Consider the following 26397-nt stretch of genomic DNA (forward strand, 5'->3'; position numbering starts at 1 on the left):
GAAAATATTTGCGCTTATTGTAACAGGGTGTCATCATATGCCGATATCTTATTTTTTAGATAAAAATTATACAGGTGATATTTTGTGCAGACATGTTTGACATCAACAGTAATGGTTTAATGGGCTTCGGAAACAGCATTTAGGGTAATAAAAAAAAGTGACAGATCACATCCAAACCCAGAATTTTATGGCTTTAAATACTTTATGGAGAGCCACGCTCCATGTCTAGTGAACAGCAAAGTCAAGTCCCTTTTAACGGCCTAAAAAAAAAAAAAAGACGTTTACCTTTACAGTATGGGACACCTACTATACTTAGAGTAAAGTTAACTCTTTTAATTTTAATAAAGTAAACACTCCCCCAGGTAAAGCTGTTAAGGGTCGCAATCAAGGTTACTGTTGCAAATGCTGCTCTTAACTAATTGCCCCTAGTGGGATTAATAAAGTTGATTGAACCGAGCACTTGAATGTGGCTGTAAAAGACACTAAAAAGACACTTAAATGTGACTGCAGGCTTTCTGTTGACGTAAAAATCTAAATCTGATCAAACTGACTGACAGGAAATAAAATTTTCAATTTAATTTAAAAAAAAATTGGCATGGATTGGTCTCTGCCTATATGGGGCATGCATATGTTTATTAAATTCAGTTTTTAAGATCCTATTGATCGTATTGGGAATTGTGAGGCCCGTGGCTGAGTGAGATCTACAGGTAATACACTGAGATAGGCCTACATTTTAAATGTAGGCTAACTGAAGTTTTACCTCACAGGCTCATAGGTGCCTCTGCTTGTTGGAAACACTATTGAGCACCACTCACACGGTCTTCTGGACCGGGCAGAGCTCAGAGTTCGCTGTAAAACAAAAGAAAGTGTCAGAGTCTGTCGGTGCCGCGGAGAAAGGCCGGCCAGCGCTGCATTTTGGCTGTTTCCAGAGCGGAATATTGCACACAACCATCGTCTCATGTCTCCATGCCTGGTCCCGGTCTGCAGCGCCGCTCATCAGCTTGTCAAAACGTGCCCTTCCAGCGGACCAATCGGCGACGACCCTGCGTGGACAGGAAGTGACGTATGGGGTTCCTGCCTCTGTAAAGTGTACCGTGTCACCACAAATATTATCCACACACCAACGTCTCTCCTCTGTCAGTGTAGGCAGGGTGTTCCAGCCGCCCCGCTCCGACGTGATGTTTCAGCTGCAAAGCAAATTATAAAAGCTGACCAGAGTGCTCCAGACTTTATTTGAGAACAAATGTGACCATTTCCCATTTCCCGACAGTCCCCTCCTGCAGGGTTTTCAACACAGACATCTTTTCTTGTGAGCTCTCCAAAAGCAGAAGACCACCGACTCCCCTTATGTGGCCGTCTCACCACCAGCACCATTCAATCAAGGATCCGCAGAGGCAGTGGATCTGACCGGGGCTGAAGTAACAGGCAGCTGCTTTGAACAAACCAGGAGAAACTTTCCTCCTTGGCTTGTGCACCACGGTGAACTGTGATCGCTGCTGTGTGGGTTTTTTTGTGTGTGTGCCGCCTCTCACTTTATTTCCACGTGGGTGAGCAGTGTGAGCTTGTGTTTGTGGCACCTCCCCGCTCCTCCATAGATCTGGTTGCTCACTAGCACCTTACAGGCTGCACTATGCAATTCTGCTGCACCTCCTGGCTGCTGTAGTTAGAACAGGATCTCGAGATACCTCCACTCCCCCCTTTGCCTTGGTTTGGACTCCGGACCGTGTGTCATGCCGAGACACCTGAAGCGCACCCCGGTCCCTTTGCAGGACCGCATGGTTCCTTTGTAACTGGATCTACTTTTTTGTAGAAAGAGGAGGGCATGTTCCTCTGGTCTCTGGAGAACACTTGCAAAGAGGAGAAGAAAGTAGAAAGACGAGGTTAAGCAGTACTGACAGACGGAGGGAGAGATAGTCTTAGAGAGTGTAACTTACTTGTAGATGTTTGATCAGGCCACGACTATGGGCGATGGGAACCACCGCTGTGGACCCAACCCGCTCTGTCCGGACCGGATGGAAGCAAAGTGCCGCGCCGAGATAGGGAGCCGGTCCCCGGTTCAGAGCTCCACCGACACCCCGGGGACATCAGCGTCCACCCCGACGTCCTCTAGCGAAGACGGACACGACAAACTTTTGGGAGTGGACCCTGACTACTGTCGGAGGATATTAGTAAGGGGTAAGTGGACGAACACAAAACAAAAACTGATTTATTCTGTGCGTAAAACTAATTGGAATCTGTGAGATTTTCCAGGAAATTGGAAGCTATTTTAACTTCACTGTATCCACAATTATCCCAATTATCGAATATACTACAAATATTTTAATAGGCTTCACCCCAGACATACAGTAGCCTACAGCACTGACAGTCCCAGCTATTAAAATAATAAAAAGTAGAAAATATTAAACTTGGGACAAAATCAAATATAAAAAATAACCTGACTGTGGAGTTGCTGGTGCTACTCTCATTAAACAAACAAACAAACAAACAAAAATCAAAATATTACTTTAAAATATAATGGACTGGTACAAGGCAGATATCAGTCAAAAATGTGTCTAAAAGTTGGACTGATGCTCCAGGACAGACTTTAAAAATCACAACAGCTCTGGTGCAGGATGGACTACAAAAAAAGCTCCTGCTGTAGTAACAATGGGGTACTTTCACTTCCGTGGTACCTAAATGATTGTAACACCAGACCACGCCTGTAAACATTAATTTCACATAAAATTATATTGCAATATGAAATTAAATAACTTAGAAAGTAGTTGTTTGGCGCAGGCTTTATCTGCTGTGACAACCCGTTTGTTCATTTGAAAATATAAAAATTGATTGGCCGGATCAATAGTCAAAACAATTACTTAGGCCTATATATAAAATTCCCTAATTATTTTTCTCACATATGTTTTGAAAAAAATCTCTTTTACACGTTTCTGTGTGAATGTTTAAAAGGAGACCTTGGGGGGGGGGGAAACAAAGGAAAACTGTTCAGTATAATCAGGTGAAATTCACCCCTCGAGGCTTAGGCTATTTTGCTTTTATCAACGACAAAGCTGATACAAAAATCATCACGCAGCTCTCCATTAACAACCACTCTAAAGCGGTGTGTGGATTAGGTTACTTGCCAATAGCTGATTGTCTTTGAACGTTATGTTAATAAACATCAGAATATTATTTAATTTATTATTACTCTGAGTGTCCACGCCCTCCTGCAGGAGGCCAGCAGCCTCTGAATGATGCTGAGATTTTTTTTAAATCCAGAAAATTAAGATGAAATCACTACAATCAGCAAACACTAAAACATCTGTTGTCATTATTTTTATCTTATTTTATTTTTATTATAAATTCTATATCCTTAAAGGTAATTTTAGAGTCATATTTAGTCCAAGTAGCGCAAAATAGTTTCCATAAGTTACAAGTTAAATTATGGAAAATTAATCTGTACAGTAAATGTGTGTTATACCCCTGCAGAGAAGCTTAGAGGGCACCACGTTCCAATAATATAAAGAAAGCATGTATGCATCTGTCTAAACCTGTAGGTTATTTGAGGTTATTTGCATTGAGGGCGTGTGTAATTATTATTTCAGCATGTAAACAGAATTTAGAATACATTATTATGTGAGGCATATTTTGAGTCACTGTGAAGTTTCCTGCATGAAGGATGCGTTTTATTCGATGCTTTCCAAGAACAAGTCAGCAGATTGCACGGTTCCCCTCCATTCAGAACCTCGTAAAGAAAAACGCTAAAATTAAATTGCAAGTGGTATTTCTGTGCATAATTTTTTTTGCAGCGGTGTTTAACTGTTTGCTTAGGACAGAATCGATATGTCGGCCTATTAGTTCTCCAATTCTCTGCTATGGGCGAATGCTGTGGATGTTATGCTTGCTGGCTGGTTAGTTTTATCTTTTTATTGACCGTTTAGTCGTGCAGCGTCCTCTTTCCTATAGGCTAAAGAAGCAGCTCGTATAGCGGGAGAATTGTACAATTTATATAGTAACGACCAGTTTTAAATAGTACACGGCACAGAGCACGAGGGAAGGAGAAACACGTGAAAAAATGGCGAAAGAGAGAGAAATTATGGACGTGGGTGCAGATGTATAAATATATATATAAAAGGCCTACATCTAAAACAAGCAGAGCGATCACTTCCAGTAAAAAGTGTTCTGTCATAGTTTATTATTATTTATTATTAGCCTTCTATGCTATATATCTAAGCTTCTAAGCCTTATATAAAATTTCTCTGCTGATCACACGACCCCCCTGATGTTTTCACATGAGCTCTGGCAGGCAGGTGTTCGCATACTCGCTATAAACGCATGTGATTCATCAGCACTGAGTTGGACATACTGCCGTTAATGTGCTGCTTCACTCGCTGGTTAATGGTGTCCATCAGAGGAGGAAGTGGCCTGTAGAAGGACGTTGGTGTGAGCCGGTTTTGGTGGATAACCTGTACAGTTCGCACTAAGGGAACGATGCCTGCAGTGCCAGGATTTGTTTTTGAAGCGGGTCTGAATGCTCGGTTTTTCCGCAGAGCGTCCGGGGTCACCAAGAGGTCAGCCGGTCAGCGTACAGCCGCTGGTTCCCTCCTCTGCTTGCAAATGTTTCCATCACAGTTTGAGCTGTTATTTTCGCTCTGGAGCCCATGTGTAAATGTACGCCACTGTGTGTCTGTATATTAGGAGGGTTTATAGCATATCTGGCACAGAATGTCTCTCGGCTGGCGACACATTATGCAAAGTCATTACGCCTGCGTAAAGATGGAGACCTCTCAGGCAGGTTTCATTACGTTGCTTAGGCCTGCAGGCTGACCAAACACTTAAGAATAACTGCCTGGGACACTTCGATTGAAAAAAAGGTTTAATGCAGTTCAGGGCGTTCATAACTGACTATTGTTCTGAGTTTCATTAACTATTTTAATTCTCCTGTTGTATCTAAAACAGCTAGATTTTACGCACCGATTCTCATTCAACTCGCTGTATTTAATGACCCCAAATGTTTTGTTTCCCTCTTCATCACCACGCTGTTACACTACTTTAATACAAGGGGTGATATCCCTTTTCAGCAAGTCTAATTTGTCTTAATAGCTAAAATAAAATAAAAAATATTTCAACTTTAGTTTAGTTTTCGAGTGTTTTGGTTGCTCTAGCTGGTAGCCTTCCTAAAGAGACATTATAGATGTTCGGTTCAATCAGTTTTGTTTCATATTTAATTCAGGGCACTTCATATTTTATTGGATTGCATATTTTATGACTTAAAAACAGTGGACAAAGAGGACGTGTTGTCTTGCCTGCGCCTCCACTGAATGTGATAAATACAAACAAATAAAGGATTTTACTTTGGGAAGTCCCCCCAAGGATATCTCTCTAATATTTAAATTTACTATATCCTACCGTATGTTTTAAAAAAAATATATTTAAATTAGTTCTGATTTTGCGGACAGGCTTTAGTTGATCAATCAAATCAGCTGAGATTAACAGCAGGCAGCTTGCAAACAGGGTGGAACAAATGACTGAACTTTAAAAAATGCACCAATAACCTGGACAAGCTAAATTAAAAAAAAAAAGGTCAAGTAGCCTATTTCATGAGTTTTGTTTTTTTTCCAGGAACCCACACACACTGTTGTTGTTGTTGTTGTTGTTGTTGGGGATAAATAATGACGCACACCCTAGAGACAGTTGAGACTGAAGCTTTTGATACATACTCTGACTTGTATGGAGTGAATTAAATGTCGTGCAGAGAAATAAAGCAATGCTACCTTTTTGTGCAACACTTGATAGCCCAGTAGTTCTATGGTCAGGACAGATATTCAGAGCTCATAGTCTACCAGACTTATACCCCCGAAACTGGGGCAAAGTGAGCAGAATTAAATTAACATGTATGCGAATTTTCATTGCCATTTGTTTCTGATAAAGTTTCCGATAATGTATTGGATCCGCAATGGCTTTGATTCAAGGATTTTAATTTGACTTTTAGTTCATGAAAACACAAGGCGTGTTCATTTTCACAGAACAGAGTCACGTGGACTAACATTACGCAGGCAGGGCAAGGGTAAATTTAGGCGTTTGAGTTGATACACGTGGAAAATCTCAAGCCTCAACCTTTCCCCAAATATCTGATATATTCACTGAATATGGATTATAGACTGTGTGTGGGCAAACTGTAAGAGTGTGTCATTATTGTGAGCACTCACAAATCGGTCACACATTTAAGCACAATTACAGAAAATAGTTCGTCCTAATTTGTTTGCTGTTCAACACGCCTACAGTAGGGCCTAATGTATATAGATATTAATGACAATTGGGCCCTTCTTCAGGTGTGTCATAAACACTCCAATAACACACATGTAGCTTGTTTTATTCAAAGACGCGACATCCATCCATTTTTCCATTTGTAGCTACATCAGTTTGGGCCTTTGTGTGTTTGTTAGCCTAAAACTTTACCGAAACGGTGATTGCATTTAAATTTTAATGTAAATGCATGAATGGATGAATGGATTAATGAATTTTATGTAAACCATTAGTAGCCTTGGCTGTTGCATCTCTTTCGAAAATATAGCTACTGAGACTTTGTGTTTTTATTCTGGACAGATGCCAAAGGCACCATCCGGGAGATCGTGCTGCCGAAGGGCCTCGACCTGGACCGGCCCAAGCGCACAAGGACCTCCTTCACGGCCGAACAGCTGTACCGGCTGGAGCTCGAGTTCCAGCGGTGCCAGTACGTGGTGGGGCGCGAGCGCACGGAGCTCGCGAGGCAGCTGAATCTCTCCGAAACACAGGTAAGAAGAAATGTTGTCTTCAGCAAGGCTAAATGCTGTAGGGCGAAAAAAAGGCAATAACAAGCCAAGAGAAAAAAACAATAACAACAAACAAAGAACTGATGCTGTAAGTGTCTTTTAATGAAAAAACAATTTACTCAACTAGCTAGTAGCTTAGCCATGTTGCTAGTTAAGGCCTTAGCATAGCCTATGCTATAGCATATTTTATAATAATAATAAAAAACTATTAGGCCTATATTATTTATTGGCCAAAGCCAGCGATGTTCTTTCAAGTTAGCCTAATATTTCAAACGATTTGTCTTAGGTGTATTTGGGGCCTTTAATTGGCTCCTCAGCCAATGAGAGGGGAGGATTAAGAGCCACGCCCCAAACCACTCTTCAGCTGGCTTCTTAAATGGGCACATCCGGGGCCTAAACCAGACTGAACATGTTTACAATCCCACAAGAGAGGCACGAATTTTAATTGAGATGCGTAGCCTACTCCACACAAACAGACAAAAAAGTCCCCCATATATAGGCCTCAGGTGTGTGTGCACGTGCCAATAGAGGCCATAAATGAGCATGAAGCCTAAGGCCTTATAGTAGGCTCAAATTCCATTTGCACAATTAGTCCCTGTAGGCCTTGGCCGGATCATTTCTGTATAGGTCCATCTCAAAATATTGCAATTTTGTCCACATTTACCTACGGAAACATCGGGGCATATTTTAAAACACTGTAGGCCACATGAATGCAACGCCACAGCCTCAAAAATAAATGAGTCCACACCTCTCATGGAACGAAATTCAACATCATCAGTCTCGAAAATGGGCATTTTATAATGCGGCTATTGGATTGAATAGCGTGTGTGACAGATATAGGCTATAGCCTGTTATGCAAATTGGTGGCATCTTTCTTTCCTGATCAGCACATTTCAGTTTACATGGTTGTATTAGAAATAGAAGTAAACGCCACTCAAAAATCTTTATAAAATCTATGTGGTATAAAATTGCCTTTCGTGTGTGTGTTTGTGTAATGTAGTATAAAGACGCTGTCATGTTGCCCAGTAGATCGGCCCCGTCCGTGCATCCGGGCTCTTCTGAACACTGCAGACATTTCATGGCACTCATTCATCGACCCCGCGCGCTTCATTCAAATCTTCCTGCAGCAGCAGGAGCCCATCCCCTCTGTATTTATTATGGGCGTCACCACCTAACACACTGACAGACCATACCAAAGACATTACAACACAACATTTTGTTAAAGCAACTATGATGGAGCTATAGAAGGAGAGATTTATGCATTAATAATGCACAAGACATGAACTTCTTAAGTGTTTTAAGCGGACCTTTAATTTGTTTTTTAAACCTACAATAAAATACAACTTTTATTATTATGGTTCACATAATATTACTGCACAAACCATTAAAGCGCGCGTTTTTCCAATAATGAGGTCTTAAGAAGAAATGGCATTTAGTCAACAGAAGGTTTATAACACAACATGGATGCTTGCTGTTGTGTCCTGTAGGCTACATTTCGGATTTCAGAGGCCATTCTTGCGGAAAGCATACATCTTGCGAATTTAATTGTATCATATTTTACCTAACGTTGAACCCCTAAACTACCTGCGGACACTTGTTACATGCAGTGCACTTACTTTTGGTGCCGTGGTCTGCAAACACAAAAAGTGTCTCTGTGCATTGGAAATGTGCGATCAGCATCGCCTCCTCTCCTCATAAGTAAATAATCCACAAGTCCTCTGTAGACAACACCTAGGGCAGTTAGGGATGCAAGTTGGAGATGGTGACAGTATCACAACGAAAACGTGGGAAATAAACCCACGAAATAAAATAACATGAAATTAAAGTAGGAGTAGGGTTATAATGTCGCCCATTTAATTTAATTGTGTGCAAATAAACACCCGGAGGCTGCAGGTTTCGAAGCCTTAAATCACCTCTTGTGTGAAAACACTTGTTGCAGGAACTTTAGGCATCATCACTGTGGCTGTGGAGTACAGCAACATTAACATCCACCGACAAAAAACGCACTCAAACGTAGAGGTGGTGGAAAGGAGGTGTGTGTGTGCATTTTTGGGAGCACAGAGCAGCCACTGTGCCCCTCATTAGTGCTGACACTAGGGGTGTTAATGGGAGGGCCTCAGCTTCCTGCTGCTGCTGAGGAGACGCTGGGCAGCAGATGATTGGCTGAATGAAGCCGTCTGAAAACTGCCTGACCTTCAAGCGAGAACAAAATGTAAATAATAAAAGTCTCTAACAAAAGTCTCCCGGGTAATGGCGTGAAATATTATACCCATTGCTGTGAAATTTCTTAATGCTATGTGCTATTGAAGCAGCTTTTAAGCACGATCGAAAGGCTTTTAGTTGGCATTAGTGGAGTTATCTTTCTTATTATCTTCATTCTGTTTGTGGCGTTTGCATATTTTTAAGCAAATTTGCCATTCAAGACTAATCATGCAAAACCACAGAAGGAAGATGGAAGCTCTCAAAGTTTAAGGTCCTTTTTAAAAGAGTTGGTTGGTCTTTTTTTTCTGGTTTTCAGGTGGCTTACTGTGTTTGTTGATGTTTTTATTTTCGCCACTCAAGGCTTTCACATGTTTCCAAGGAAGTAACTTGATTTTCATGTCCAAATTAAAGATCGCTGGGTTTAAACGCAGCTCCATTATAGCAAAGAGCGTTTATATGCTTTTTCTTTTTTTAGAAAGAGTATTCAGAGGAGATACTGGGCTACAAAGAAAAGATGCTATCTTCTATCTATCTGTCTGTCTAACATTTCTACAAATACACTCCCATACAGGCCTTCTTTTCCTGTGTTTTTATTTGTAAGGAAGTGACATGCTTTCTGTTGTGAGCTCTAAACCGTTTTCTTCCCTGGCATATCTTGTAAAAGCTTCGTGTTTAGATACAAAGTCGTGCTTTGGGGATTTTTTTTTTAATCACAAAAAGTTCTCTGGGGAATCAATTTCTCCTCAATTTCGATTAGATTCATAACCTGAAATTAATATATTATTATTATTATTATTAGCCTATTATTGAGCTTTTGATTTCAGTAAAAACATAAAACCTGTTGTTTTGACTGTCTCTCACTGGCACTTAATACATCTGTCGCATTTAACTTCGGCTTTTTCTTTCAAATTTCGTTGTGCCAAACTCAACTATTCCACACACTAAATGCAACATGGAGCTTTAGACTGGATTTTAGCAGAAAATCATGTAAAAAGTCACGTAATTGAACAAAAAACACAAACAAGTGAACTTCCCCTGTATTTTAAGAAACATTTCGAGAATTGTATAGCAACCAAAATACGATTAAAGCATTCTTACACACCGTAATTATAAACTTTTGTAAACGTGACACGTCTTTAACTGTGGCTGAAACACAAATAGCTACTAATTACAGTAATATGGGAGGTTGGGTCGTTAAGCGTTTTTTAACGATGTTTTGGGATTTGGTCGTTGACCCATGGGGTAACTCCAATTAGTTTGGTCAGGTAGGCTATTCAACCTGATCACGCAATGAGGCAGCAGACATTGGAAACACAAAACAACACACACACACAGTGGCTAAAATCTTCAGCCAGACTATCACACAATTATAGAAACTTCGAAGGGAAAAAATGGCCAATGTTCAGAAGCCAACTGGAGTAATGCCTGAAAGTAAGATATTGTGTGATTATTAGAAATAAAGAAACGTCTCAAAGTCTCCAAAGTATCTCGCCAAGATGCACAGAGCTTGGATTAAAGATAAAACCTATACAAAATTTAAATTGTGGCTTCCAAATGTATTTATCACGCTAGTTTTATGGTAGTTTTGCTTTAAAATTACAAACAGAGTGACGCAAGTAAACTGAAAGTCTGACCTCTGCGCACAATTTCTTCTCCAGAGCCCTTTTTCTTGATAAAGTTTCAGTCAGCAAACTAAATCCAAGCCACACAGCGTTAAATAAACAGGACAAAAGAAGTAAATATGAGAAAACGGGTTGATTAAAAACGCCTAACTGGGTGGAGCCCATATGCTACTTATCGGGGTGCTGCATGGTCTGGAAGGCAATCGATCTACTGCTTAGGCCTTTTGTTCGCTTCACAACTGACACGGACATTAATAACATTAAATACTGGTCAGTTGCCCTAATTATTTTAATAATAAATATACAATATGCATAAATATTCAGCCTCGTTCTGATATTTGAACCTAAATGCAACCAAAACGCGTGAGAGGAAACCTGGAACTCTTCGTGCATTCAGTGATCACGCAGCTGTAACGATACTGAGTAATCCCTTACCAGCCCAGAGCTCTCCCTTTATCCCGGCAGGTGGCTCCCCGCTACAAGGTAACTCAGCAGGAGGGGGGTGATGTGTGTGTGAGTGTGAGTGTGAGTGAACAACCCCACCCTACACCCCACCCACACAGTTCATTTCTGTTACCTTTATGATCCCATTTGCATGAAGGACTCTGGATGTTCACGGATGCTTCAGCTCTTATTGTGAAGGTATGTTGTGTTGATTCCTGCAGGTGGAGTTGGATCATTTACATTATATCTAATTCATGCTTGATATGACCACAGAGAAACAACCTTAACAACAAAACCTAATATACTTTTTCATCTCAAATTATATTTTGGCTTTGCAGGACTCTTAAGATGTAGGCTATCACTGACTTATTTTATGAACATGTTGGAGACAACTGTTCACATTTAACTAAATTCCACACACCAAAATGTGTCAAACCACTTTCTGCAAGTTTCTTTTGCATGAAGACGACAAAAACTTTACACATTCCTTGAAGTGTCCTGCCTGCTCCGGCTGGTTTGGCAGTGCGACTCCAGGGGGTTTTAGGACACCATGCTGTGTGGTCACTTTAAGCTCTCCCACAGTCCTCCTGAGTTGAGTGCAGCTGACGTACACGCTGCCATTGTATCAGACTATTGTTGTTTGCTGCCCGTCCATGGAGAAGCTATGGATTTAATGCTTTCTGGGCCAAGTTAAACTAGTTTAATCCTGCAACAACTGGGAGACAGCTCAGTGAGAGAATCATGTTTAATCTTGAATGCAAAGATGGCTTAAAAATACACAGATGTGGGCAAGTGTTTGCATTTGTTTTCCTTCTTTTGGTCACAGTTGTTTGAGGACACAATGAAACTGGAAATTTTTTCACTTGTTTCCGCTTTTAAGTGGAAGTCCAGCCAGGATGTAACTTACAGGACTGTTCAAATGTGTTTTTAATATGTCACAATTGCCTTGCACTTAATATTAAGCTGTCACAAATTAAAACATCTTGTTGTGTTTTTAGAGAAGGAAACAGGATTTTCGGAAGTGGTTGTTTAAACATGCCATTGGTCTCACTGACTTTCAGCCTTAGTTGCACAACCGCAACTTTATTAACCAGACCCTAGTGTGTTAGAGATCTGTGTGTGTGTGTGTGTGTGTGTGTGTGTGTGTGTGTGACTGTTTCTCACTTTCATGTTCACACCGAGGCTCAGAAGAGTTGGCACTCACGAGTTGAGCTAACATGGAGGGCTTTAAAACACAGAGAAGTCTCTTAAACTTTTCTCATTTTTATCACAGAAAGCACCAACTTTTTTTTTGGTTAATGGGCTTTTAGATCATTGTAGACATTGTAGATCTACATACAGGAGGATGATCAGAAGTTAAACAGACAAAATCTAGCTGCAGACCCACAAGACGTTAACTTAAAGGATGTACCTGCTGTTAGAATAGAGATATGTACATTTTATAGGAATATATTTGCTCACTAAAGTTTAGACACGTTGCTTCGATTTTACTGGCTCACACGCAAACAGAGAGTACGGAGGCCCGCAGGGACAAATTATGGCAAAAATCAAAGACAAGAAACTTTTTATAAGGTTATTGTGTCAGAAAGTGTTCATTCAGCACTTCATTTACTGATTTAGCAGCGGAGAACACATTTCCAGTGAGTGTACTTAGGTACTTGATATGATTTAAAACCACCACCACCTTAATGTGAAGCAACTGACCTCGGACAGGTGTGCAAGTCATCTGAGATCAGTGTCACACTTCTTCTCATGTTTTGCCTGCTGTCTTTTCTGTCAGACGAACAAAGTCTTGGATACCAAACAGCCTCAAGCACAGTTTAGTGATGCCAGTGAAAACTTCGAAGTGATGCCTCTTATTGCTGTCTTGTATTTTTACCTCGTGGCTTTCCTTACCACTCAGAGGTGAGAGGTCAGGGTTGGCCACAGATCAGTACACTCGAGCTGCTCACACTTCTAGAGTGTTTTTAGTTATCTAGGATCTTTTTTTAACATGTGGTGTAATTCATCTCTGAGTATCTTAAAACAACCCAGAGAGACACGCTTTATAAAAACCCTTTGTATAACTATAAACCTGGTAAATCTGAATTCTTCTGGTACCTGGTAAATCTGATCTGGCCTGCCGATATGAAGAGAACTGAAATAATTCACCTTTTTGTTCCTCTTCGAAGAAAAAAAAAAAAAGACTCAGTTTGGTACCATGTACTGTAGGAAAAATCTCCAAAATACATCTATCTGTGTTTTCCTCTGCAGGCGGAGGCGAGAGGAGACAAGATGACGAGTTGTGTTTATGTGTCTACGTACAGTGAATGTCCTCGCTGTGTGTATTGTTCTCCATGACGGCCCAGACAGACGGTGTCTGGCCACTTGTCTGGAGCATAGAGGACGTGGCCATGACGTAAATCTGTGCAGATGTAGCAGAGAAGCAGCCGCACAGTACGGGGATTGTCCAAGCACTCAGAATAGAGAAAGAGATAGGAAGGGACACAGACAGACAGACAGACACTTGCTGCCATTGTGCTTTCAGTTAAAATGTTTGGGCTTCCTGTTGTAAAGAAGCAAACACTTTCCTCTTAACTCGGCGGTGACCTAAAGCAAGAGTGTCATCTTCAGAACAAGAACCTTTGTCCGACTCGCTGATGGTCAGGAAGAAACCTGTGAGGCTCTGATTATCTAATCAACTGATTAGTCAACTGATTAGATAATCAGAAGAACATAATGGCAATTAAGTCGTATTTGCCTTTGTCCTTAATTACTCTCTCAGATTGAATTGACTTGTTTCATCAGCTTCTGACAGAGTGGGGTGTGTGTGTGTGTGTGTGTGTGTGTGTGTGTGTGTGTGTGTGTGTGTTTGATTGCATGTGAAAAGTGAAAACCTCTTGTATCCCATTTTGCTGATTTACCTGTTTTTACCAGTTAAAGGATTACATGGTCCTCCATATGTTTGGAAAATTACACCATCCTTTGGCGCGCGCGCACACACACACACACACACACACACACACACACACACACACACACACACACGATGCTTTAAATCTGACCTCAAGTTTACAGACCAATCAGCGTGGTCAAAAGTTTTCCAGGTACTCATTTTGTGGTTATAATAAAATGTAATTGCAAAAATTCTTTGTTACAAGAAAAAGTTCTTTCAGCGAAACCTACCTAAAATATCAAAAGTGGAAGTACTGCTTATGCACATTGGAGCGTTATTATATAGGCCTATGTATTATATAATTCAATTGTTGTAAGATGTTGGTATGTAAGCAGCATTTTAATTTTGTAGCTGGGCGAAGTGGAGGTAGATTGCTTTGTATTACTATACTATATTTGTTTTGAGTGTTTGTTTCATCCTAGATATTTTCTTTATTTAGATAGTATTTTCTTTTGCTAGGATTAGGGTTTGTTTGTCTGTTTTATTACCCTCAGTTCAGGTAAGGAAAAATGTTAACAAGGAAAAAAGGAACGAAGGAATGTCAGGAAAAACAACAGAAGAAGGATCCCATTCTAACGGCAAAAAAGAGGAGCAAAGCAATAGATTTTGTGTGTTAAATTGGTGTCATGCATTAAGGAAAATCAAAACGGAGGCAGCTGAATTGTGAGACCATCCTCTGTTTTTAGGCCTCTGTGTCTCGTTTTTACCAGCTGTGACAAAAACATTTTTGCCTGAGGTGATTCGAGTGTCTGCGGGGTGACATGCAAGAAAAGTCATGGACCACATTCAAACCCTGCTGGTTTCTTTGGCAAATGAGTGCAGCACTAGCATTGCAGCATGTGAAAGGAGGAGGTAAACACTGTTAAGGCCGCAAACCTGGTGGGGTTCACCTGGGCGTGGAGGGAGAGAGGGCGTTGAATGGATGGGGAGAGGGGGAGAGAGAGAGAGAGGGAAAAAAAGGTGGGCCTCATAAGTGCTTTTGCGCTAAGGAGGATTAGCCAGCCATATCTACCAGCGATTCTATAAGACGGGGTTAACCCTTGGCTGAACCTGGCAAGACGTGCTGCAGTAATGGAGGACCAGAACGGATTTATTCGAGCAAGGTTAGGTAAGTAAGTTAGGTGATGGGGGGGGGGGTCTAGTGGGTTTCGAGGTTTAGGGGTCAGGTAATATATGGTGGTGGTGATGACATTGACGCAGGTTTGAGGGGGGTAGTGATTTAGTGAGGCAGGTTGAAGGTGTGAGGTTGGGCTGATGAAAAAGAGGATGGGGGCTCTAGGAGAACAGAACCAGGCTGTTGGATCTCCCATGAAACAGCCATCAGAGTGAAGAGGGATGCCAGTGGCTGTCTTTGATCTACGGGTCTACTTTTCCAGAAGTAATTGCTGGAGGGGGGGATTGTACCGTTGTAGATAAACCTTGTAAGACAATACAACACATTAATACATTTTACTATTTAGATATTCTTATTTATTCTACTTGTATGCCTCGTAAAATGAATGTTCCTGAAGGCTGTTTTATTAACCACCAATTAACCTGCATGTCTTTGGACTGTAGGGGAAGCCGGAGCGCCCAACAACAAACCCCCTCAGCCCAAACCAGCTCGAGGTTCAAACCGAAAACCTTCTTGCTGTGAGGCAACAGTGCTAGCCGCTGTACCAGTGTTTTTAATTCCCAAGTTCCAAAAATATCTTTCAACAATGTTAGAGGAAGAGTTTTTTCTGATTGTTTAGTGTTGCACAATATTACACAATTGTTTTAATTGTGACTTGCTAAGGGGCCGCAGTGGGGACATTAGCTTTAAGTTAACACCATGGTGCAGTATGTCAAACGGCAACAAATATGTTAATACTGTACATGGTCTCTTACAAATAAAACGAAACAACTGAAAAATAAATAATTTATATCTCAACACATTGTTTGAGGTTAAAGTGTGAATTGGTCTGTCAAATGGTCCACTAACCTGAAAGTAAAAGTTAAATCTACTAAAAAAAAACAAGCCAATTGTCATTACAATAGACAATCGTTTTAATTAATTGGTATGGATGCCTTTAATATAATCTGTAACAGTATTTATCCATCACACACAGTTGAGTAAGTCGTTGGTCTCTTCAAAAAAGGCGACCACTGGTCCGTCACACTCACTAGAGCTGAATACATATTGGTTGCCATTGGTCCATAACATTACATATAGTTGAGTATCCACTGGTGTGTTACATACAGTTCAATGGCAGCTGGACTGCCTGGTACAATCTCCATGAAAAGATTGTGTGCTGCGGATCATCACATGCCTGGGATCAGGGGGTCTGAACAGGGTCACCGTGGGAGCACCAAGCTGTTGGAGGGGGTCATGGAAAGTGTGAAAGAATGTCACCAAGCGTCCTTTTAAGACTTTAACCGTCACAATCCTGCATTTCACTTTACATTATCGGCATTATACAGCAGCAGAGTGTGTCACTCAGATGTTTTAGCTAATGCTTTCCATCGGTGTAGCTTAGGTCAGTAAAGCTGAGAAGCAAAGTGATTAAAAACATACTGTTAAATCGGGACAAACTATTTGGAAGAAAAGACACAATTATAAACATAATATAAACAATCAAATATCATCTTTATTCCAATTTTCTCCTGTGGCTCCTTGAGTTTAGCACAGTTGCATGCTGGGAACACGGCAGAGCTTAGCTGATTTATTGAACAGACACACATGGATGCCCAGTTGATCTGTACACTGGGTCTTGATCTGGCTTAACCTTTATACCTCTAGCCCAGTTTGCCTGCCGCTCTGTTTGCAGCTGTCTGGATTCACTGCGCAGACCTCTGATTGGCTGAACTCTGCCCGGCTGATCTGTGTATTCATGCATACCGGGCTGATCATCTCTCCCTGACCTTGTATTTAACCCGCCTTGCCTTGCCCCCATCTTTTATAATGTTATCCCCTGCATTGTGTCCCATTGCCCTAGTCCTTTGTCTAGTCCAGTGATGGACTAGTGGTTTTCTCTCTCTGGTTTTGTCCAGTCTTGTCCTCCTCACACTTGCTTTACAGCAGCCGCTTCTTGCAAACAGGATAAAGGGGTGGGACTACATCTATAAACCAATCAGATGAAAGACAGTTACATTTGATTGTAGCTGTGGAAATGTGAGGTTTTTTTAAAACTCAGGCTTACATATAAAACTGTCCCTAAGATTACACAGTTTTTTAAACAAATTAATTATTTTCTAAATGTTTTTGTCCTTTCAGTCAACAGAACAGGAGCCTCAGTGAAGGACATAGTGTTAAGATATCATAAATACTGTATATAATGGAGGGCTTTATTATTAAGTCATCAAAGAGTTTTACATTGAATTCTAAAACAATAGTATATCCGTTTGATTGCTACAAACTCATATCCTAAACCAATTATATTACATACATGGTCTCCTCTTATGAATATACATATCTTTACACCACTTCTTGTGTGACCCTTATGGTTTTCACCTTCCTCTCTATACCCATAATCCTAATGCCATGCTGATACAGTTTCTTTGTTTTGTACTTATTAAAAAACAGACCTACTTCTTTCGAATTCACACAGAGTGGCAGAGACTTGTTTAAACTCACTGTCAGACAGATGTAAAGTGAGAAAGAAAGGGGGGAAAAAATGAAAAGAAAAAAACTTTGTACACATCATTCACCTATAAAATCTCACCCACCTCATCCTGAAAATCTCATCCTGCTGCTTTGCAAATCATAAACATTTAACAATAATACCTTTTTAGATAACAGTATTTTCTGTCAGACGCAAATGAACTAAATCAGCAGCTGTCTTAAATTATAAAGTTAGTGATATTCTGTGTATTTCTCATTATCAAAAAATCTCATACAAAGACCAACAGCGAAATGTATTGTCTGTGTTTCCAAAGCTGGACACATAAATCTTATTCCTCTGTGCCACAGAACTCAATTGTTCACTATCTATTAAAATTGCATCAGTGAGCAACACTGTTGCACTGGGCGACACATTCCTTCATTACAATAACCATGGGCACTAATTACTACTGTTTGAGTAATGCTTTCTAAAAGCTACAGTGCCCAGCAGTTTCAGAACATTCCTTAAATCGACATCTGGTCAATCAACATTTAACAAAATGGCTGTGAAAACGAGACAATCAATCTTCTGTTTCCACTATGTAATGATCTAAAGGATGATTGACCTAAACACACAATGACATGGATATTATAATGGGAATGTGTTTAAATATAACTTCCTGTTGCCCTGTTTTTATCTCACCCATCCTTCCACCAGTCTTGGTTCTGCCACCCTCACCTTAGTCTTACCCTCCTTGCCCAGACTCTTCCTGGCCTTGCCCCGGCCGTGCCCCAGCCTTGCCCCGGCAGGCCAGTGCAGTGGGACAGGGTGCAGAGGGTGAGGCTGGGGCAAATGCAGGTCACGCCACATCCAGATATCCCTTGGTAATCTCTGCCCCAGCTCTGAACCCTGGATCCCATTAAAAAGGATTTACGTCCAATAGTGTAGATGTACCAAAGGCAGCTTTGCTTTCCTCTCTTCTCATCATTTTCCCCCCTCTAATAAAATCCCTGTAAAACACCAGCAAGCTTTTTTTTATTCCTTTTTTTCCCAGCAATGGATAGTAGGACTGAGATGTGAACAGAGGGACTAAGCCACACCCCCAGCATAGGAATGAAGGAGAGGGATTGGTTGGGAGTTTGATCTGTAGTGAAAGCTTTTTATCGGCTGTGGCTGTTGCATGAGTAAAAGGCAGAGGGAGATCTCAGAGAGGCACTGTGTGAGCTAACTAAATATAGCCTGAGAGAAAGGAGAAGCAGCTACACAGAGATCTTTTCTGATGCCCCCCCCCCCCCCCCCCCCCAACTACATCTCCTCTATCCCTCCCTCTGTGCTTCTTTTGGGTGTTTACAGTAAGACTTGCTGGCATCAGTATTTCTTTCTGAGCTCTGGGAACCCCTCCGATCCCATTATTTGTATCATGGTCTGAGCTGAAACGATATCACTTGCCCTAACTGTCTGTTGAGCCCACCTTTTCAGTGCATTACACTGTTGTCAGCACCAGCCGACCTGATTACCTCCACACGATCCACACCTACGACTGGCTTATAATTTATGCCACCCAAATGGGGCGAGCTGCTTGTCACACTGGCTCCGGTGTTTTAGAAGATGAACGAGAACTAGTGCCAAAGGTGCTGTGTGATCACGCTACGCACTGAAAGAGAATATCCTTAGCAAGTATTAAAATGCCCTTGAGCAATTATTTGAGGGAGCTTCAGGGCGAATCTTGGTCTTTAGCTGCTAAATGCTCCATTATGTTCACCATCTAGTTGCTAATTTTGTTTGTTGCTGAGAAGGTAGTGTGCAGTGAGGTTTCAGAAACAGCTGCCTACTGTAACAAAAAACAACACTATCAGAGCGGTGACTGTGAACCAGTAAAATTCTGGGCCGGACAAACAATGAGCTAAAACTCGTTGTAAAGCTCTTTAAATACGAAGAAAGCTGCTGAATTAGGTGATACATCATCTTCACATTGTCATTTGATTTTGTGATTATAAATATATTGGTTGTAGGTGCTTTAAAGGCATTGGAAATAGAAAAAAACGCGTTGTCATTGAATGTGAACTGGGGTACTGCAGAATCTTCAGGTACCAATGTTGTCTGACAAAAGGGTCGCCAAGAACAAACCTTCAGATGTGATTGGTTGGGTCTAGGCATGTTGCCAGGACCGGTTAAAATAAATTGACATACCTCTTGAGAAGTGTCCACGTTGTTATGCAGAGTCCTTACTCCATCAAACAAACAGCTAGTTAGCCTGTCGTCTTATGGAAGCCTTCACACAAGTTCTTTTACAATTTTTTCACAGCCTTAAAGATAGCGGACATTTGTACAGAGGTCTTAAAAGGCAAAACATCAAAGCACAGGATGAAAACGCAAGGCAGGCAGAATGGAGGGGGGACAGTTATGCAAAAAATGTCCCTGGTCAAACGTGATTAAATTGTCACCAGGTTTTCAAGTTAAAAAGTGAAATTCTGTCAAATTTGAACACTTTGAGTTGCAATGAATGAATGTGTGCGCACCAGATTGTAAAGGTTTTCTCAGAACAAGCTTATGCAGCACAACCCATGTTTTTTTGTAGCTGAAAACCTGGATAGAGAGACCATGAAAAGTAGTTTTAAAATACTGAGGAGTGCTGCGCCGGTGTGCTTTGGGGTGTAATGACAGAGCTGGACAATACAGGAAAGACTATGATAAAAATGTAACTACTAGAACAATGATTTAACTGCAAAACACATAATCTGTTGCATGAAAGGGTGCTTCTCCCTAGAAGGCAGTGCTTAGTTGTACTTGTCTAACCCTAACTTATGAGCAGGCTGAGATGAAACTATAAGATCTAATTCACTGTGTGCTTAACGATCCTTTGAAGTTACTTTGAGACTAAATGGAGGTTTAGAGGCTATTTGAAGTGTGTAAAATCAACCATCGGTGAAACTGAAACTTTTTGATATTGACCTTAAGACCGTTGTCTTACACCCTCGTGTTGACGAGGATCTCCACACACGAAGGTCCACTGTCTTACTGATAAACGGGGTCATGTGAGAGGTTCGCTCGCTGCAAGTGTGTGTGTGTGACTGTCTCATGTTTGGTTCACATGTGACCTCTGTGAATGTGTGTGCTCACATAGTCCTGCTGTGTTTGCGTTGTACCTTCATTCATGTGTCATACTTCATTAATTTATTTGCGTGTGTTTTGTTGTCTGGCTTTTGTGCAATCAACAAACAATTATGAAACTTTTTATTTAATGCAGCCACAGACCCTTCACAGGCTTACGCATTTCTGCTGTTACAGGAGTTTCCTTTTTAGTCGTCTGCCTCCAATCCCCACTTATCAGGGATTAGATTACTGTATTTCTACGAAAAATCATGAAGAGGCTGGAAAGTCTGTCGGGTATGTAAAGAATTGTACTTCTGTTGGCTAAACTTGAGGATGAGTGGAAAGAAGAGGAGAGATAAACATGCTTGTTACGTGTTGTAATACACTCATCTGTTGAGCTGATTTTTAATGAAACAAACATACTTTTTGATTTATGACATAAGTCAGATCGAAACCGAGGATTTTAAAATGCAAAATTGACTGGAGTCGACATGTTGCTGTACCACAAATGATGATTTATACTCTGGTCACACATCCAAAGAATCACAAAAAGGCAAACATTTCATTATGTGGTAACATAATTCATTCTTGGGGTGAAAATAAGTTTTTTGTCAGTTTACAAAATCCGAGTAAAAAAAACTACAGCATCAATTTATCATTTAAATTCTCCCCAATGACAACAAGTCAAGACAAGTACCAAAGTATTATCCACCATCCTGCATGCCACACTGGGAAGGGATACTGTAGGAGGTCTGAAACATGAAGAGCAGTGAAAGTCGGTTAGGATTGTATACATTTTTCATGTGTGTGATTCCTCTCAGTAGTGGCTCTCCGTGCTGCGATTTGTGGGACTCCTCCCCCCGTGCCTTCCAATCATCATCCCACCCAGCCCAACTTTTGCACACGCTATACATTAAAGCAGCGGCCTATCAATTAAACATGGTGGACAAGGACAGGCAGAGTTCACCGAGCTTTTCTCAATCTACAGTGGGTGGCGTGACTGCTCATGAGGTGAAACTAAAGTTTGCTGCTCTGAGAGATGACGATGGCGCAGATTTTCCATTTTCACTTTCTTTATCCTCTAGAGCCTGTGCAAACAGCTTTATTTGTGGTGCGTTTGCATACTTTGTCTAATCTGTTCATTTGTCCACTTTCTAGGGCTATAGTGAGATTTTTATTTTTATTTAGCTCATACTCCCACTCTGCTGTACAGCTCTTATATCACTGCACATCCCCATTTGTGCATTTGTAGCCTGTTAGAGCCGTGAAGTGTGAGAGGAGGTAAAGTGCGTGGGACCATGATCAAATGTACAGGGAAAACAACAGAGTTGATCCAATGGCTGTTGCCGAGGGATTACAGCATCTCTGCTTGTTCTGCATGGATTTATGTGCGTATGAGTGGTTTACATTTTTGTTGCGTGCGCTCACTGCTTGCAACATGCTACAGTGTGGATATGCATCAAGCAGAGATCAAGTCGTTCACACGTGTTCAACTTTTGGGCATTTAAGGAGGATGTAGGATATCAGGATGAGATGGACTTACAGCGTGTTGAAACATCAGTGATCTTCACACGTTACAATAATGTAACAAAGAAGACAACAGTGTGGATAGCTCAAGAGTTAGGAAGCACTTCTTGCAGAATAAGCTTTGTGGTATAATATAAACACAAAATAACTAAAATCTGAAGGATTCATTTGTTTCTGTGACAAGAACATATAAAACTGATTTCTTAACATTTTCAGTCAGTGCTCCACGATGACGAGCCTTGGCAACGTTTTCTAGCCCTTTAATTCTGATTTTACTGATTCAACCACTGACAAAGTGTGTGGCTGGGACAACAAATTATAACGTGAAACTTTCTTCATGGTTGTGTTGTTGCAGGTCAAGGTGTGGTTCCAAAACCGGCGGACCAAACAGAAGAAGGACACCACCAAGGATTCCGACAAACGCTCCTCTAACACGAATGAGTCGTTGGCCACCTGCAACATCCTGCGCCTCCTGGAGCAGGGCCGCCTCCTGTCAGGCCCTGTCCCGCCACCTAACTCCCTCCTGGGGCCTCCCCACTCGGCACACAACGGCTCCCTGCTGAGCAGCCCGGGCGGAGGCTCCTCCACCTCTCCAGGGATCAACAGCAGCACTCCTCCCAGCTCCCTACCAGGGGGGACTTTCGGGCTGTCTCTGCCCTCGCTGGGTGGCACCCCGCCATCACCGCGGCTGGGCGTCCCGCCACCGCACTCCCTCTGCTTCTCCATGCCGCTGCTGGGGGGCGCTCATCATGAACTGACATCCGCCTACGGCTGCGGTTCATCAGCGTTTGAGCCGTACATGCGGCTGGACAGGAAGGAGGCCGATATGGGAGGAAAGAAGACAGTTTCTTAGGTAATGTGTCCCTCTTTTAGGACACCAGGGGCCTGGGACTTGTCGGGGTAGGAGTTCTTCTCCTCAGTCGTTCGCCATGCCGCCTGTTTGACACTTGAGCGACAGCAGACACGGGAAAGAAAGCACCCTGGATCATGAGAAATGTGAGAAAAGGAAGAGACCGGGTTGCTTTCCTTGCGGCACCATTTTGTGCCACAGCACTGTCGGGCACACTGACACAAAATGGTGAAAAGGACGCAATGTGACAGAGACTCTGGCACATAAAACAAACAAACAAACTGAATTACTGCAGAAATGCTGTGTGTATGTTGTGTGAACCCTGACAGACAGATGTTTTTATTGCCACTCTCTTCGCAGTGGTTTGTGACTCTTCACTTTTTGTCCAGTGAGTTTGTGTGTGTGGTTTTCTCTCTCTCTATATATACAGGCCTTCATTTACATCAGGAGAAAAAAACATACTTGACATGGATAATTCAGACAGAATCAGTGTCTGAATGGGAAGAGTGGTATTTCAAAGAGAGCAGTTTGTACACATTTCAGTACATATTCCCAGACAAGTGGCCATGTTTGATTTCAGTTAATGTGCTATCACAATATGGAAGAAACACTGAAAAAAAAAAAAAGAATTGTAGCGTTTTAATATCGGTCTGTTTGTGTCCAGCAGTAGTTTTTGTAAATTCTTTATTTGGTTGTATTTGTGTGTGAAATAATACGTGGTAGAATCTGGACAAATAGTGCAAAAATCACATATCTTGATCCGATAGTTTAATATAAAAGAAAATGAGAAGAAAAGAGAGTAGTTTTGTGAGAACGCTGGTTAGACTCTCCCAAAGCATTTATGGATCAAGCTTTGGAGTTGCCACACTCGTGTCCTCCAATCGCAAAAGCAAGTCAAGGTCAAGCAATGACCTTCAAACCCAGTGCAAACTTGAAATTAACTTTTTAGTCTGTGTTTTGCAGTTTCCCTTTGTGGCAGTTAAATAAGACTCAAAGAAAAAGGTTTGAAACACAAGAATTAAACACCTCGCCGAGGTTTTGGACAACTTTTTTATTCACAAAGCCAAATTTGTGTAGGGCGGAAATGTAAGTGTCATTCTGCTCTTCAATGAGTCAGCTATAGTCTCAATCCACAGATCCAGAGATTTCTCTTTTGCATCTCGTTTCTCAGTGTAGTTTGGACTAGAGCTTCAATAATAACTTGATTCATTGATTATCAATAGAATATTAATCTGCAATGCTTTTTTGTAATTTTTGAGAAAAAATACCAAACATTTCCTGCTTCCAGCTTCTAAAACATGACAATTTGCTGTGTGCGGCATTTTTTTCACCTTTTAAAATGTTTTTTTTTTTCTTCACATTTCATAGACCAAGTGATTAAATGATAATGAAAATAATCATTAGTTGCAACCTTAGTTGGTCCTATTGAGTCACAACACCTGTAGAATCTGCTCCTGTTTTACCCTGGTAGATTTTTCTACTTTAGGTTGGCCATTTTATGGTTTGCGACATCATAACTATCAGAAGTACTGTTTCATCAGGTCATATCCTCATCTCTAGAAATCGCAATTTAATGTTACCCAGGAAACGGTTGCAATAAGCTGCAGCATCATGTGTGACTTTTTAATGATATTTTAGTTATTTTTTGGTATTTTGTTTGCCCCATGATTCCCTTTTTGATGTTTAACTCTGACTTTTGGCTCACCCTCCTGTTAGACCATACCACAGCGGATCTTAAATGAAAGAAATTCCTCTGCTTGCCCCTCATTGAAAGCACTTTATTTTGTAGATTTTTATACATACTCCTTTATCTCCTCCTTTCTTGCTTTTGAATCTATTTCATTAACTCCTTGTTGGGAACAGACTAAAAAACCTTCAGCAGCTTTAGTAAGAGTCAGTGTTTGGAGTCGGTTTATGTTTCTCATAAATTGCCAGAAAACTGGATTTCTGCTACACTTCTGATTGATTAATTTTAACCTAAATTGACCTCAAGATCTGAAAACAGCCTGCTTTGATGTGCACATTTATCTGTGATTGTGGATTGAGCAAATATATAATAAATTCATTCAGGACAGGCTGACGTAGGAAGGAAAAATAATCAGCTGTAGTATTTTTCCCTCTCCCCATGATGCCATTTGTCCAAAGAAAATCAAAACTCACCTGCGAGAACCTGCAATTTGCAACAGTTTGCCCTCAATTTGTGCATGTCACATGACTTTTCATATCTTCTTTTTCTCATCTGTTTGCTGCTCCTCATTTTTTCACTTCTTGTTTCCCCGTGTATCTTGTCATTTCTAGGTTTCATCTCTTTGTGAGATTTATTAACGTTTCTCCCCATCCCTTTCTCTCACACTCGCTGAAGGTGACTCGACATCTATTAAAAAGAAGCGGTCACTCTCATGACATCAATTTAAAAAACTGCTCACAAGTAAAGGCCAGGCTACATCTAAAACAGCCGAGCACGTTTCCAACTGCAGATACGTTTCTCGTGGAGTGCATGGAAATGTTCTGACCTCAAACTCCCTGTCTGTCGGCTCACCGGGCCTTTTTACACCTGTGTAGTGCCGGCTGGTAGCAGGTGATTTGTTGTTGTTGTGTTCAGACCCCAGCAGTGCTGCAAAAACCCCTGTTATCCACTCACGGCTCTTTGCAGCTGTGCACCTGTGCTGCTGTTGAACACTGTATTATTTTCTATAAGCACCATCCATAATTCACACACTGTGGCATCAAATATTGAGCAGAGAGATGGAGCTGAGAGGTCAGGAGGCTTGCTTCTCGTGTAAGGCCCTTTCATGAACCCGTTTTTCTTTCTTTACTCACCATGGGGTTGTGTTGCTTCGTTGCTAAGTTGCTTTCCTGCTGTGTCATAAGCAAAACATAGTCTCTGTCCCCCTTTTCTGCTGGAATATTTGATTTTTTTTGTTGCAGATTTTAGAGCTAGGAATTATTGTGGATAAATGAGCTCTCAAAACTCTTAATGGATCTCATTTTCTGTTATATGTCAGTCAATGTGACAGGAAACGAAGATAAGACAAAGGAAAAAAAAAAAAAGCTGATGACGTTGTGACAAAAGAAATCTTCTTACACTCCATATTTCCCTCCACATTCAGAATCAGCGCCACCTCGATGTGCTGTCACTGTAAGGTGGTATATTGTAATGTAAATCTGCAGTTACTGTATTGTACGCTCAGTCACGGTGAGACTACTGAATAGTGGCTACTGGAGGAACGATTCAGCTTGAGGGGAAAAAGTCAAGGAGGTGAGACAACACTTCTCCTCCAGGCAACAGAGCGAAGTTTTGCAACGCCTTGCATCAGTTAAACAAAGCCTTTTGTTTTTATTTTTGCTTCTACCGCTTTTCTGCTTTCTTTAG

The 26397-nt window shown here is 41.2% G+C and overlaps 1 protein-coding gene across 1 annotated transcript; it reads left to right on the forward strand.

Moving 5' to 3' along the window:
- On the forward strand, positions 1-26061 carry vax2 (ventral anterior homeobox 2). The gene is made up of 3 exons (XM_038732409.1): positions 1-2175; positions 6583-6770; positions 22530-26061. The coding sequence occupies exons 1-3, from the start codon at positions 1941-1943 to the stop codon at positions 23025-23027; spliced, it is 921 nt and encodes a 306-aa protein (XP_038588337.1). The 5' UTR covers positions 1-1940; the 3' UTR covers positions 23028-26061.
- The last annotated feature ends 336 nt before the right edge of the window (positions 26062-26397 follow it).

This window comes from Micropterus salmoides, unplaced genomic scaffold, assembly GCF_014851395.1.
Source record: "Micropterus salmoides isolate LMB-PRFRI ecotype aquatic unplaced genomic scaffold, ASM1485139v1 Ms_hic_scaffold_2, whole genome shotgun sequence".
In the NCBI taxonomy this organism is placed as follows: Eukaryota; Metazoa; Chordata; class Actinopteri; order Centrarchiformes; family Centrarchidae; genus Micropterus; species Micropterus salmoides.